Genomic DNA, 14,844 nt, shown 5'->3' with positions numbered 1-14,844 from the left:
AGAGAGAGAGAGAGAGAGAGGCGGACAAATGGCTCCGCAACCCTCACTTCCGGCACGCTAGAGACCAAATTTAGGTCCGGAGGAAAAGAGATTTATAAAAACCGTTGTTTTTTTCATTCCCTTTCTGCCTTTGCTCTTTAAACCGGATCCTCTATTAAACTACTATTACTATTAGTTTTCTCATCGTCCCTATCACCCATCTCCTCCCACTTATAACTGCAGGACTGTAACTTTGTTGCTTGTATTCCTACGATTTATATTGATTTTTTTCCTGATTACTTATTTGTACCCTATGACTATCATTAAGTGTTGATTCTTGATGAATGTATTTTATTTTTCTTTATGTACACTGAGAGCATATGCACCAAAGACAAATTCGTTGTGTTTCCAATCACACTTGGCCAATGCAGAATTCTATTCTATTCTATTCTATTCTATTCTATTCTATTCTATTCTTATTGCACTAATTTCAACCTAGTTAGAAAATTGAGTACTTTCCCCTCCAAGCGTTGACAAATCCATAATTTTGTTGATTATCCTAGCCTTAAAAGAGTGTCTCTCTTCCCCCTCCCAATAGATATTGTAGCTCTTTGCATTTTCGCTTTTGCTTGAAACTGTTAGCATTGCATCAAAAGAAATTAATCGAACTTTTTTTTAAAAAAAATCTTGAGCCTTTAAACCTCGACAGCGGGTTTTAGTGTAAATGCTTGACCTGGAAACAATTGTCAGAACATTTTTTTTAAAATTCCGCAGAAGGAATTTGGACATGGAGGCTTATGCATTTTGCTTGCTTTTTATTTTTCTTGTTGTGACCAGTGATTTAGTATAATATCTTTCATCCAACGGCAACAATGGTGCTTTCGTGAGAGCATCCAATCAAGTGGGCGATGCCCTGAGAAACTCTCCCCGCATATGGAGGACCGCATCACTCGGGAACCGGAAGTATTTCGGAGGACCTCTTTGGACTGGAACCCTAGCGTCCTGCTGCCCTCGCCAGCATGGCCACCGCGCTGCTCCTTCGCCGTCTGTCTTTGGCTGTGGCCGCTCGGCCGCCCCGACGCTTTCTGGGCGCGGCGGCAATGGAGGGGCATTTCCAGCACCTGTTGGTGGAAAAGAAGGGAGCCGGGCAGAGGGTGGCGGTGATCCAGTTGAACCGGCCGAAGGCCTTGAACGCGCTTTGCGACGACCTGATGAAAGAGCTGGGCGAAGCGCTGGAGGCGCTGGAGCAGGACCCGGCCGTGGGCGCCATAGTCCTGACGGGCAGCGAGAAAGCCTTCGCCGCCGGCGCCGACATCAAAGAGATGCAGCACCGGACTTTCCAGGAGTGCTACGGCGGCAACTTCCTCGCCCATTGGAACCGCCTGGCCAGCGTCCGCAAGCCGGTCATCGCCGCCGTCAATGGCTACGCGCTGGGCGGCGGCTGCGAGCTGGCCATGATGTGCGACATCATCTACGCGGGCGAGAAGGCGCAGTTCGGGCAGCCGGAGATCCTGCTGGGGACCATCCCCGGCGCCGGCGGGACGCAGAGGCTGACCCGAGCGGTGGGCAAGTCTCTGGCCATGGAGATGGTCCTGACCGGGGAACGGATCTCGGCCCAAGAAGCCAAGCTGGCCGGCCTGGTCAGTAAAGTCTGCCCGGTGGATAAACTGGTGGACGAAGCCGTCGGCTGCGCGGAGAAGATCGCCCGTCACTCCAAGCTAGTAGTGGCCATGGCCAAAGAAGCAGTCAACGGCGCCTTCGAGCTCACCTTAGCCGAAGGCAATCGGCTGGAAAAGAGGCTCTTTCACGCCACTTTTGCCACGGAGGACCGGAAAGAGGGGATGGATGCCTTTGTGGAGAAGAGAGAAGCCAAGTTTAAAGACCATTAATTGCTCTTGCGTGGGTAGCCCTTGGGGAGGGGTAGGAATGCAGGTACATTTAGAGAAGACAATATGCAGCTACACTTTGCCAAAAGAGGCCTTGATTTGCAATCCCTGGACCCTTAATTGACAGCTCTCTCCTTGCCAGAAAGTGGTCCTCGCTCTTAATGATTGGCACCATGGTGTGCAAAAATCAATTTCTTTGGAAAGGTAATTAAAAATAAAGTTAACCCAATTTCCCTTAAAAGTGATCTTTGCAGAATGCCTGGGATTGCATAAAAATGGAAGCTTTTGTGTCTACAGTAAACGGCAAAATTGAGGGGAAAGGTATAGTTATTACGGCAATAAGAAGATGGATTGATCTATCCAGAATCCTATACTGAGGTGCCTGCTGAATTCTTTTATCTTGATGATAAGTCTGAGCTTTAGCTACCACTGTCCCATATAAGCTATAGAATAAAGTACAACTGGTGCGATTGCATGTGATTAAAAAGCCCCTAAGTTCAGTTCTAATCAAGAATATGCTGGTGCATCAAACACAGGTCAATGGAAGCACTTCATAAGTTAGAGTTAATAACAAACCAGTAAGTGAGAGACTGCTGTGTCATTGCATTGGAAACTTTGTTAAAGTATTCCGTCCTGGATAATGCTGTTTGCTTAGGTGGATTTTCAACATTTTGACTTATTTTGAGAGCGGGCATCAGAATTTTATTTTTTTTAATGTGTGTCAGTGTGTTCACAGAAAAAAGTGACAGTAAAGGTTATCTTATAAACTAATGAAAAATGCAAAGAAGTATTCGCACCTATTCTACTGATTTCTTAATTGCAATAAACACTTAATAAAATGACATTATTTAAAAATAGATTGTATCCCTTGCCCGCTCTGCTTTTTTTAACAAACAGTTTTATTTGGATATATTCAGGAGTAACTTAGGTAAAAGGGGAGTTGCTTACTCTAATAGTGAACATCATATTTCTGTTTACTGCTGCTCTTAAAAGCTTTTTGCCCAAGACGGCTAATAGAACTGTATGAATTTCAGGGCTAGAGCATCAGCCATTGCTTCCTTGCCCTATAATTTTAGGAATAATCTGCTATGTTGTAACATTGATTAATGTATTTTACTTCACAAAGCCATGTGGAGGCTATTTCTGTCTCAGAAGGCAATCTGGTTCTGGATTGGACAGTCCTACTCAGCTATAGTTAGATATGGCTTGGTGACCTCTCACTAGAACTCTCTGAAATGCATTTTATATTGGGTTGCCCCTGAAGAACACTGAAAACACTAACTGGTACCAAGAGACCAACATTAGTAATTAGGAGCACAACCTGATTTGTCTAAATGGCACCTCTACTGCAAAAGTTAACCTGAAAGAGTAATTAGTAAGCTTTTGGATACAATTCAAGGTGCCAGTTGTCACCTTTAAAACCTAATATATCTCAACTAGAGTCTGACAACATCTGGATATCTGACAGCTATTTCAAGTGGATTGCCCCACTGGAGAAGAGCTGGAAGAGAAAGCTTGTTCTGGGTGTGATTCGTTTCTCAGGGCATTGCTACACTTTCTGAAGAGCGAACCACTGGAAATTAGAGCAGATGCAACCCTGGAAATATTTTGAAGGCCATGAAAACCTTGCTTTTTTCTCAGGATTTCCAGAGGCAATGGTATGAATTCCCTTGTAGAAGGGATATTGATAGCTGGTTAAGTGAGACATTTGTTAAGTGAAAGGCCATTTAAGACCTTTCTTGCCACAGTTGTTAAGTGAATCACTGTAAGTCAGTTAAGTTAGTAACACGGTTGCTAAGTGAATGTGGCTTCCCCATTGTCTTTGCTTGCATTGACTTTTTTTCAGTGCTGCTGTAACTTTCAACAATCACTAAATGAACTATTGTAAGTCAAGGACTACCTGTACTTGTGAAACTATTCAGCTATTGTTTTTGAGCTGAAATGGAAATTAGGAAAACTGGTCAATATCCAGAAATCAGGGTTATTAGTAAAATATAGTGGTGAATTTAAACCAAAAACCCTGATCAACTTGGGACCAAGTGTAATAGACCATTTATTTTCATGTGAATCTATCCAGAGCATAAGAGTTTACTTAGGCCCTCCACTGATAGCACATTTCCGTTATTCATTTTGGTAATGTTGTCCCCTGATAGTGGCATGGGAGAATCCTAAATCATGAATGATAACGCATCTAAGCCTGAAGCTTAAAAGGTTATCAATTTTTTCTTCCGTCTGTTCCCTTCTAGTGCTTGTTTATGTGTCATAGAATATGTAGGAAAACTTTGGAAGGTTACAAATGCAACATACCAATAGTATTATTAAGGCTCTTTGTGTAACACATATTTGACATAAAGTCCACCACCAAAAAGAAACTCATTAGCCCACCAATATATGACACTGGAGCAATTTGAATGATATGTGCATTTTTTCTCATGGTTGCCTGTTCCTAAGCTTGATGAAGCTAAAATGATTAAATGTGTGACATCACAATGCAAACTTCTTTCTTCCATATCTGCCTCACAACATCACACATTAGGACAAAATTTATCTAGAGTCTCACGTTTCATTGCTAACCTGCTGCACACAGTTATGTTAGCTGTGTCAATGTAAAACATCAGTTTATCACTTAGGTTACATTTTTTTATTCAGAGAAATAAAGAGATACTAGATGTAGATGTGAATTTGCAAGTCAACAGCTTTTATTTATTGCCAATTAGATAAGACACTGGACCAAGAGTTGTTTCCAAAGCCTTTTTCATTCTTTAAAGATGATCCATTCATCTTAGCACTTGGTCTTCTAGCCCTAAATACAAGGAAGGAAAATCCTCATTACTAAGAAATCATTTTTTTTTCATTTAAAAAAAATGCATTTGCATTTATGCTTTTTTCCTTGATACTTGCAAGTAAAAACATCTCAGTAGTAATAGAGATATAGTAGTTTTGGGTAAATATGCTCTGTGTCCCGTTAATTTTTATCCCCGCCACCCCACCCCCCATATTTTTTTCATATCAACATGACTTCTTGAACATTTTTTACCATATTTATGCATGCCTCTGAGTCAATCTTACACTTAATAACTGCCTGAGCTACTCTGTAGGTGTTTGGGCAAGATTTAAGAGAGGGAGTGCCATTAATTTCTTCCTAAGGCTGAGAAAGAGTGTGACTGGCTCAAAGTCACCTACCTGGCTTCATATCTAAGGTTTCTGGTTCTCCTGTGTTCTGATTTTTAGCTTAGTGCCTTAATACCAAACTACCATATTTTTCGGAGTATAAGACACACCCTTTTCCCTCAAAAAAGAGGATGAAAATCTGGGTGCGTCTTATACACTGAATACAGCATTTTTGGCCTACTGAAATCTTTCCCCCTTTGCAAAAATAGACATGCAGAGGGTTTGGCAGGCTTGCAAACTTCTCCTGGGGGTTGGGGAGGGCAAAAACGAGCAAAAAACAGGCTTCTTTTTGCCCCCCAACCCCCAGGAGCACTCTTAAGAGCCTTCCAAAGTTCTGCATGCCTTTTTTTTTTTTTTTTTGCAAAAAGTAAGGTGTGCAGAGGGTTTGAGAGGCCTGCAGAACGCAAAAACTTTTTTTAAAAATGTACCTCTTCAAAATCATGGTGGATCTTATACTCTGATGCGTCTTATAGTCCGAAAAATAGGGTAGATGTTTCTCCCATCAATACTGCTAAAAATTTAGAAACTCATGGCATATGAGTACATTTTAAATCTGTAATAAAAGTTGGTATTCTGCCAACCAAGGCTTATTTTCCTGTCCTAGGCAGATATACTGGAGATTTGTGCAATATGACAAAATGGATATACCTTTGTAGAGCATTGTCCTTCATGACGTACGCCAATTTTACGCCCAGTTGCCCTGTAACAGCAGAAAAGTAATTTGGGTGAATGACTAAAACCTGGAACTGTACCGGCCAACCTTACAGGGATTATATTTGCTGAGATGATATATAGAAAGTTCTTGAAGATTAAAAATATTTCTAGTTCATCTTTTGGCTATATGGTCCCCAAACATGACATAAAATAATGGCATTTTAATTAAAAACTTACAATAAGATACAATCAGAGGAAGGAAGGAAGGGAGGGAGGGTTTAGGAAGGTAGGAAGGAAGGGACATCATGAGTTTGACATCCCTGCCTTTAGCGATAGTGTAATTTTTTTAAATGATTTTGAAATCCGCTATTATATCTTATAAACTTAAATGTATTATTTTTATGCAAGAATCTGACCACTTCAGTAAACTGCCTGAACCAATGGCTATTTGTGATATGTGTCATTTATTTAGCATTATACATCTTAATGTGGTGTTTGGCTTAATATACTGTGTAAATCCAGTTCATAATGGTTAATTCACTAAGCCTTGATTTGCGAAATTGTAACTTAGTTTGAGGAAGTTAGGCAAGTTTGTAGCCATTCTTCAGAATCGGACCAGTTGGTATAGGCCTAGGGCAGAATTTTAGGATGCTAAATCACATTAATCGCATATTAATGATGGATACAGCTACTTAAAATTTCAAAAAGCTTTCTAGACAGGATCAATGCCAGATATGAGTTGCCTTTTGGCAAACTGTCTCCCTCTGCTATTGTGCCTTCATGGAAATTTTAGCAGGACTGGGACCTGGGTCTGTTTCTACCATCAGAACTAGACCTTTTGGGCTAGATCTGGGTTCAACAATCCGGGATATTTCTGAAATACTCTCATCTCAATAGGAGACAATATGTATAATAACTCAATGGTACCCATGCTAAGCAAAAACTGGCTAACTAGCCAGTTCTATATGTTTCCCCAATCCAAAAGTAATCAAGCTGAAACTTCAATCAAGTCAGTGAGGATCCTGGACCACCAACTGTTCCACTGCCTTATGTGGATATCTGCTCTCAAAGGCAATACCTATGCTACTGGTCGATTGAGCTGCAGCTAAGTGTGACTGTCAGGCATAGCTGTTATTTGCACATAGTATGATAACTGCTGCTATACAAGCAGGGAAGAAGGAAGAGAAGGAAAAGGGTTTGCTCACTACCACTCCCCATATAAAGAAGAAAAGAGTGGACAGGCAAGATAGCAATGGTAGTATGAATAGGCCAATGAAAAGAAGTAGCCCCTGTAGTTGCTGATGGCCGGATTTAGCCATTTCTTAATTTCTCCTAATGCTGTCTACTGATGCAGCAGGCATGGTGGGAAATGAAAATGAGGACTATGCTTGGCACACCAATGCCATTCAGAGTCTAGACCACATTTTCCTCTCAAAATTGCACCCAGCCAACACCTGGCGAAGCATGCTGCAACTGATCCTCAACTTTACACCGATAAAGAACTATGCTCAGAATAGGAAAGGAGAGATAAATACAACATAACGGGACCATGCATTTGGAAAGGCTAACTACGTACATGTTCAACACTCATTGTCTAATCTTTCTTTCAGTTGAGTTTTCTTTTGCACCGAGCTTACCGGATTGTAGCACACAGGACGCACAGGTTGGCATAGGTCTTTCCATCAGTGCCACACACTGGCCGATAATCTTTTGGGCAGTCTGCAGCCGTGCCTTTTTGTGGTTGGGGATATTTACTGCAGTCAACCTACAAAGATGTTTCAGACAGTTTTAACAAATGCTCTTTGGTATTGCTTATTTTGAACAATCTGCAGAAGGCAGCTTCCCAGGTCTGCCTTCCTGTTCTTTCGTACTGGGCCCCTTCTTATCCCATAATTTTATGTATATGTATGCTTGTTTATTTATCAAATATAGTTGCTGCCCATCTCATGGTCCAAGCAAATCTGAGGTCTTAACATCCAGATAAAGCAAACAGTTATAAATATAAAAATGTAAAAATGGATTAAAATTACAACAGTAAAAACAAGCTAAAAAATAAGGGTATGAAGGGGAAAGGTTAGATGCCTTTTCTGTTAGTGTACCAACCATTGCCAGCCAACAGACCACATGTCAGCTCTCATAGCCAGCATTTAAGGCCTTTATGGGCTAAAGGAGAAAGGATGGATCCTACCTTCTGTGGCATGATGTTCCAAAGAACAAGAGTAAAATAAATATATAAAAAATGAACCCACTTCTGGATCCTACAGTCAAAAGTGGGACAAGTCAATCCTATTGGGGAAATACAGTTCCACAGGTATCTTGTACCCATGTCATGAAGGACTTTAAAGGTAATAACCAACACCTTGAATTGCACTCAGAAGCAGATCAGCAGCCAGCGCAGCTCGTGTAACAGTGGTGTAACATACGTCACCCTAGAGGCCTCTAAAACTGTCCTGCATTTTGCGCCAATTGTAGCTTCCAAATAGTCTTCAAGGGTAGCCCCGTGTAGAATGTGTTGCAATAATTCAAGCAGGAGATGACCAGGCATGAGTGACTGAGAGCACCAAAGATCAAAGGCTTGTTGATAATGCTGTAGCCTTGGGGTGCTATTGTATTCAGGCCTTGGTAATAAACCAGGGGGGAAATTTGCTAGTGCTTTCTTTAAAGATATGTTTACACACACACACACACACACAAACACACACACACACACACACACACACACAAAAGCAATCTTGGCAGCTGAAGCACAGTCTAAACATTTAAAAAATGTGTAAAAAGACATGTTTCACATCAGAATGAGATATAGAATTCAACTCTAAATTACTTAGTAGTAATACTTACACATTTTCCTTTATGTGCCAGGTCTAGCTTGGATCCACTTCTAAAAAAAAGATCTGAACTTAATAAATGCAAGAAGTAGCAAATCTGGCAGTCCAGTTTCAAAGTAAGGCAGACAATGTTTTAAAAATTGGCAATATTCTAGGCATGCTTTTAAATTCAAGAAGTTTCTCTCTCGCTAATGGTCACCAATTAATAAAAGAATTCTAATTGTCTGCTTTTAGTTGGTTTAGTTTGCTTAATTTCATTCTATTTCCATTTGTAATTTATTGTTAGTCTCCCAACAATTCAAGTATTTCCCCCATTTTTTACTATCTGTCACCAAATGGGTCGAGATATACCCATTGCCTTTATATGGTGGAAGATCAGTCTTCACATAACTCAAACATTGTTTAGCTAAATAGCCAAACTCTGTTTTGAGTTGTGACCTACAGATGCCCCTTAAAATATAAGTCAACATGAATTTCTGCATTAGATTGTAGATTAAATTTGTTAAATGCTTGGCTCTTTTACTTTATCCTGGAGACTAATGCCTTTTTTTTAAACCTTTAACTAGTGTGCTGTTCTACTTAAGTACAGGAAAGATGGAAGCACTCACAAGATTTTGGAACATAATTCACATTTGTTAGCATAAGTCTTGCCATCAGTTCCACACACTGGATCATAGATTTTAGGACAAACATACTGGCCTTTTTTATCTTGTACATATTGGTTGCAAACAATCTGCAAAATAAATAAGGAAAAATCAGATTGCAATAGGAGTCCCCTTTTCTTTGTTATTTACAATTCAGAAAAAAAGAGCTTGTTGAATTGATGTCCCCGCTAATTTTGGAAGAAGGCCATAAAGAGCATGTGCTATTTGCTTTAGGAATCTGTTTTTTTATTGTTTTTTATTTTAAGGGCTACCTGAGTTTAAAGGAATGTGGTTAACTATTAATTATTTAACTGGAATGTGGCACAATGGACTAACTTCTTGTGGAAAGAAGTCAATAATACACATTTAGAGGACAAGAAGTAATTTATTAAAATCACAGCAACGGTTCTTTCTCTAAACATGAAACTAAAAGATCAGCATGCAACTTTAACACTGAAGTTCAGCAATCTTTTTTAATGAGTGTTCCTGCCAAGGTCACAGAGTAGGTGAGCTATAGGAAACAGTGAGTGGTTCAGAGGTCAAAGTGGGTGGGTTCTCTTTGTGACATCCTGCTTCTTCTGCCCTCCATCAGATATCCTCAACAGAAGTAACACTCCAAATCAGTGATTTTGGAGTGATAACTTTTCCATACTTTATTCTGCTTTGACCAAAACTCACCTTGAGTAATATCTAATTCTGAGTCCCCAACTTTATAGAAATTCAAATAAGTTCAGAAAAGGAATATGGAATATAGAAAGGCTAAAGGAACTTTTTAGAATTGAGAAAAGGACAGTGGAATTGGGCTGGGGACGGTATGCTTTCTTATAGCTTTTTTCAAACAATGCTGAAGAAGAAGAAGGTCAAGTGTCAGGGTTCCAAGTAACAGACCCAACTCAATCAAAACTCTGAGGCCTGTGGAAATACCATCAATTACCAGGATCATATTATCATATGTGGTGCATGTGTATGGGCCACAAAAAGATATTGGGTCAAAATACAAACATGGTTAGAGAAAATGGTACATCAGCGCATAGAGCTCAGACCAGAGGTGTTTTTAATGGGTATCTTACCAGAGAAATATAGTAAAGAAAATACATATTTTATAATAACACATAATAACAGCAGCTATAATTGTATTTGCACAGAATTGGAAAACAGACAAAATCCCATCAGGAGAGATAATAAAGAAAATATTGGATTGCACAGAAATGAATAGGTTGACATTGAGAATAAAGGACAAAGAGGAGTAAGCGTACTTCAGGACATGGGGGCAATTTTATGATTGGTTAGAAAAGAGATATAAATAGAAAGAAAGGAAAAGGTAGAACAAGAAGCAATGGGTGGAAACTAATCAAGGAGAAAAGCAACTTAGAACTGAGGAGAAACTTCCTGACAGTTAGAACAATTAATCAGTGGAACAGCTCGCCTCCAGAAGTTGTGAATGCCCCAACACTGGAAGTCTTTAAGAAGATGTTGGATAGCTATTTGTCTGAAATGGTATAGGGTTTCCTGCCTAGGCAGGGAGTTGGACTAGAAGACCTCCAAGGTCCCTTCCAACTCTACTATTGTATTATTGTATTGTAAAAGAGCACAGAATAAATAACACAGATGACACATTATCAAATCAAGGGGGTAGGGAAAAATAGAAAAGTATTAAAATACAAATATGCAAGTAAAAAAATGATATAAGTGGATTTATTATAGGGAAGTAAGATGTGAAAGAAAATTTATTTTTATGTAAATATAAAGTTGGGATCACTGGAATGCCACCCTGAGAATCCATCAGAAAAAGAAAATAAGTAAGGGTAACAATGAAGAGGAGGGAGGATGAGGAGGGAAAGGAAGAAAGGGTCAAAGCAGGGGAAGTAAGAGTAGGAGAGAGGGGAAGAAGGAGAAGAAGAGAGGAGGAGTGGGGGAAAGAGAGGGGAAGAAAAAAAGAGGAAGGAGGGGAGGAAAGAAGAAGGCAGAGAAGAGAAGTTGAGAAAAAGGAAGGAATAGGGTTGTTGCAAAGCAGGATGGAGATATGGGGTGGCAAGAAATTGCCCCCAACTGTGTTTTCTATATTTGTAAGAAGATAGTGAAAAATGTTGTTACTTAATAGATAAATGTTAATAGTATTTACAAGAATGTATGTTTGTGAATATATATGAAAGAATAAAATAAAACTTTATAAAAAACAAATCTGAGGCCTGGAGTTTCCTCAAAGTAAGAATTTTTTGGAAATGTCATATTGGCACGGCTGGTGAAAACTCGACTTTGAAGGACCCAAGGTTTTCCCTATCCAAATCAAAACCCAAAGTTTTTGTCCCAGGTCACATGTCTATCACATGGTCCAATCAGGTTACAGTTCCCACTCCCGCTGGCTTTAGTCCATGCCTTTCAAACACTGGTGAGGACGCCCTTGGCTCCCAACAGGAAATAATGTTATTTTAGCTACACATTCCCCCAGCTATCTCTATCTCCCCCCTCACGTTCCCACAGCTCCAACCGGCTTTGCTGTGGCAGCCCTGAAGATGCTCCCAAAATTTTCTCTCATTGCAGACTGTAGAAATAGTGTATTTTCTTTTCCAAACTTGTACCTGCGTGGTTCTTCCAAAATGCAGGAAGACAGATTTCTCTTGTATTTGAGGAAAACTTTATAAACAGTAGAATGGCCCATGGGAATCAATTACTTGGAGAAATGGTGAGCAACCATCTGTCTGGAAAGATGTAATTTTGATTCCTGCACTGAGCAGGGAGGCTTGATGTTCTAGCTTCAATATAGCAACCTTTTAACACTAAAATTCTGTTCTTCTATTCCTCCTTTCATTCCTTTTGGCCTGCTCTTCTGTTCTTTTTAATCACATGGTTGCATAAGTTCTACCAGAATTAAAACTGACCACTTTAATTCCAGGATTTCAAACTGCAAATGACAGAAAATAGCTCTAAAACCTAAACGTCTCAACTTCAACAATGGTGCATCAAGAATTAGATGGTTTATATTTATTGTTACATAGAATGAAGAATCAGAGCAAAGCACTGATACTTTAATTCCATGACTGTGAGCATAAGTGAGGTGCTAAGCAACATTGGAACATATCCGTATATATCAAACTATAAACTGACCTTATGTCCTGAGATCCCGGGAGCTGGGGGAAAAAAGCAAATAAATAAAAGATGCCAAGACCAAAGGTTTATCTGCATTACACTTAAAATGCTATCCTTAATTCAAGCCATTAAAAAAAAACACCACATTTTGACTGAGACACTCTGGCAACAGCTTGCAAGATATTCAGTCTGGACAACAGGTGACCATGTCTGCCAATGGACAGTTCTGGAGCTGCTGCTGTTGTGCCCTACCATTTCTCCAATTCAGGAAATTCTCAATATCTTTCTTCCACTGGGTGAATCTTACTTTTAAACATATACTAATTTATACACCAAATACATACACCCATATATACATAGCGATGTATCACTATATACATAGTGATTACGTATCATCGTGATTACGTGTCATCAAATAATTTTTGAATCCTAGCGACCATATAGATTTTCTCCATTACAATCTAACCTTGACCTGGTCTTCAGGTCTATACATATACATGTATATTTGTATGTTTGCTTATGTATGTGTGTACATAAGCAAGTTAATTGAATACATACAAAGTTGAAACATCAAAATGTACATACAAGCAGGTATAACAAGCAGCTTTAAAGTTTAACTTCATTTTTTATTATTTGCTTCTAAGGTCTTCTAGATGTTTTTTTTCCCCCAATAATGCTAACAATAGCACAGTGGTTATTCTTCTTTTCCTAAACTGCATACTTTTCCTTAGGTTTCTTTTTAAAGTGCCCTATTTCATCATTTCTTCAGCCACTTGTGGAAAATGTATGTCAAGTGATTGAAAAATGATGTAAGAACAATTCTAGACCTACAGTATTTTGAAAAAGCTCAAGAAGAAATAAGCAGAAAGAAAGATAGCATTATGTTGAAAAAAATATGAAGGATTTTGAACTGGTTTTCTTTGTAGAACAAGTGTTCTGTTATAATTGTTGTGCTATTACCATCACTGGCAATGGTAGCTGTAGAAAGCATGAAAGATCATTTCAATGACTCAGTTGAGGGGATATTTTTGCCTCTAAAAAGTAGTCAATGAATTGTTGAAGTTAGGCTGTAACAAAATACTTAAATAGGAACAATTAAGGCACCAAAAGAGAAAAGGGCCAGCAGGAAAATGTGCTCATAGGCCGCATTTACAATAGGAGTGGGATGAATATAATGTAATGTTCTTTCTCATCCAAAAAAAGTTGCTGCCCCATTGTGGAAGGACAGTTCTAAATGCAAGACCCAAAGTCACTGAAAATATCTAAGCATCTATATTTCAGGCCACTGTAAAAGAAGTGGATATCTCTCCAATCTAAATAATTATGCACTTGTGCAGAGAAAGTCTACCAGACTCTAAATCTAGGGAAATGGGACATCTCTGCTCCCTCCAATTTTGTCCTTGTTTAAACCACTCCATATATTTTTAAACAAACCTTGGTCTAGGACTGGGGGTGGGGTAGGATGGTGGGATTTGTCCTGCTTTTCTCTCCCTGTATTTAAAAGAGTTCTGAAAATTTAAATAATATTTAAATAAACTTCAACAAGTCTTCAATTTTAATAAAATTTAGCTTAAGTATTTATCTATCTTGAATTATGCTTTCTAAGATACAGTTGTGGTGCCAGATAATAATCATCAGTGGTTTCTCTTTTTTTAAAAAAAATGTCTTCTTTGGGAATTTTTAAGAAAATTGTAGTATGAAATGATATGAATAATATGAAAACTAGTCCAGGCATCTCATTCTACATCTTTTAATGCATTTATCAGAAAAATAGTATCAAGAACAGCTGCTTGAATCTTGTGTCTCAAGGCAACAAAAATGTAATTCCTGCATACTCCATGTATAGGAATGCCCATATTTTAATATACGTTTTATCTATTTCTTTTGATATTTCTATCACCTCCTTCCGTAATAGACCTAAGGCCTATTAAAAATAAATCTATGAATTATAACATTTGCTATTAATAGTGAAATCATATAATAATCTTCCTTTATAGCAGAATATTCATTATATTTTTAGAGATATTAGCTTGGAATTAATCAGAAATCTTACCTAAAAATAAACAGCAGTTTACCAGGCAAAGGATCGCACATGCCGTTGTGAACTTCATGGCTAGTGAACTCAGTATTGTCCTCTCTGGATTTTGAGTACACTATCTAGTCCAAGTACAAACGTTCAGTCATATTTATACTAGAATACCCAAAAGCAATGGCATTCTTAATCACAATGACCTTTAACAGGCTCTCTTAAATTATTTTGATGATGTAATCTAAGATCGTTTGTTTGCTTGCTTCTTTTCATGCACAGTAACTGAAAATATGAGTCAAGAGGAAATCCGGATGGCTTAGGTCCAATAAAAGTTGTTTTGTTCAGCTGCGGCTTTTTGCTGGCTAAATGGTAAAGGGGGAAGTTTTCCTCATTACTCCCTCCCCTATACCATCCATTATTGAAAATGCATTTTTCAATGTTGGGATCTTTCCAAAACAGTAAAGAAGTTGACCTTGAGGTTTGCAAACATGGCAAGAATTGAAAGTAATGGGTTTATTTCTTTCAAAAGGGAGGCTGTTCTGAATTGAATCCAGGATGGAAGCATT

The 14,844-nt window shown here is 38.8% G+C and overlaps 2 protein-coding genes across 3 annotated transcripts; one reads left to right on the top strand and one right to left on the bottom strand.

Moving 5' to 3' along the window:
• Positions 1-934: 934 nt before the first annotated feature.
• Positions 935-2,722, top strand: ECHS1 (enoyl-CoA hydratase, short chain 1). Its single transcript, XM_081944819.1, has one exon. It carries the CDS (start codon positions 999-1,001, stop codon positions 1,866-1,868), a length of 870 nt encoding a protein of 289 aa, XP_081800945.1. The 5' UTR covers positions 935-998; the 3' UTR covers positions 1,869-2,722.
• Positions 1,808-14,440, bottom strand: LOC309387908 (double-headed protease inhibitor, submandibular gland-like). Of its 2 annotated transcripts, XM_081944832.1 has the most exons (7): positions 14,303-14,440; positions 12,268-12,290; positions 9,127-9,251; positions 8,532-8,571; positions 7,328-7,455; positions 5,685-5,736; positions 1,808-4,668 (listed from the first exon to the last, which is right to left on the bottom strand). In XM_081944832.1, the coding sequence occupies exons 1-7, from the start codon at positions 14,358-14,360 to the stop codon at positions 4,663-4,665; spliced, it is 432 nt and encodes a 143-aa protein (XP_081800958.1). In that variant the 5' UTR covers positions 14,361-14,440; the 3' UTR covers positions 1,808-4,662. The 2 variants fall into 2 exon arrangements, with proteins under 2 accessions (XP_081800958.1, XP_081800957.1); XM_081944831.1 differs by having other exon boundaries at positions 1,808-5,736.
• Positions 14,441-14,844: the final 404 nt, after the last annotated feature.

Source organism: Natrix helvetica, assembly GCF_964273705.1.
Source record: "Natrix helvetica genome assembly, chromosome: 1".
Classification (NCBI taxonomy): domain Eukaryota; kingdom Metazoa; phylum Chordata; class Lepidosauria; order Squamata; family Natricidae; genus Natrix; species Natrix helvetica.
Note: the sequence above shows the minus strand (reverse complement) of the source record. Positions and strands in the feature narration are given on the sequence as shown.

Bases quoted from the DNA above. Each gene is read 5' to 3' on its own strand.
- LOC309387908 (XM_081944831.1), bottom strand. From the start codon at position 14,360: ATGAAGTTCACAACGGCATGTGCGATCCTTTGCCTGGTAAACTGCTGT. The intron at 12,291-14,302 runs GTAAGATTTCTG...TTTTTCCCCCAG, and splicing joins AAACTGCTGTTTATTTTTAG to CTCCCGGGATCTCAGGACAT. The intron at 5,737-7,327 runs GTAAGCTCGGTG...CTGCTGTTACAG, and splicing joins GTCCTGTGTGCTACAATCCG to GGCAACTGGGCGTAAAATTG.
- ECHS1 (XM_081944819.1), top strand. From the start codon at position 999: ATGGCCACCGCGCTGCTCCTTCGCCGTCTGTCTTTGGCTGTGGCCGCT.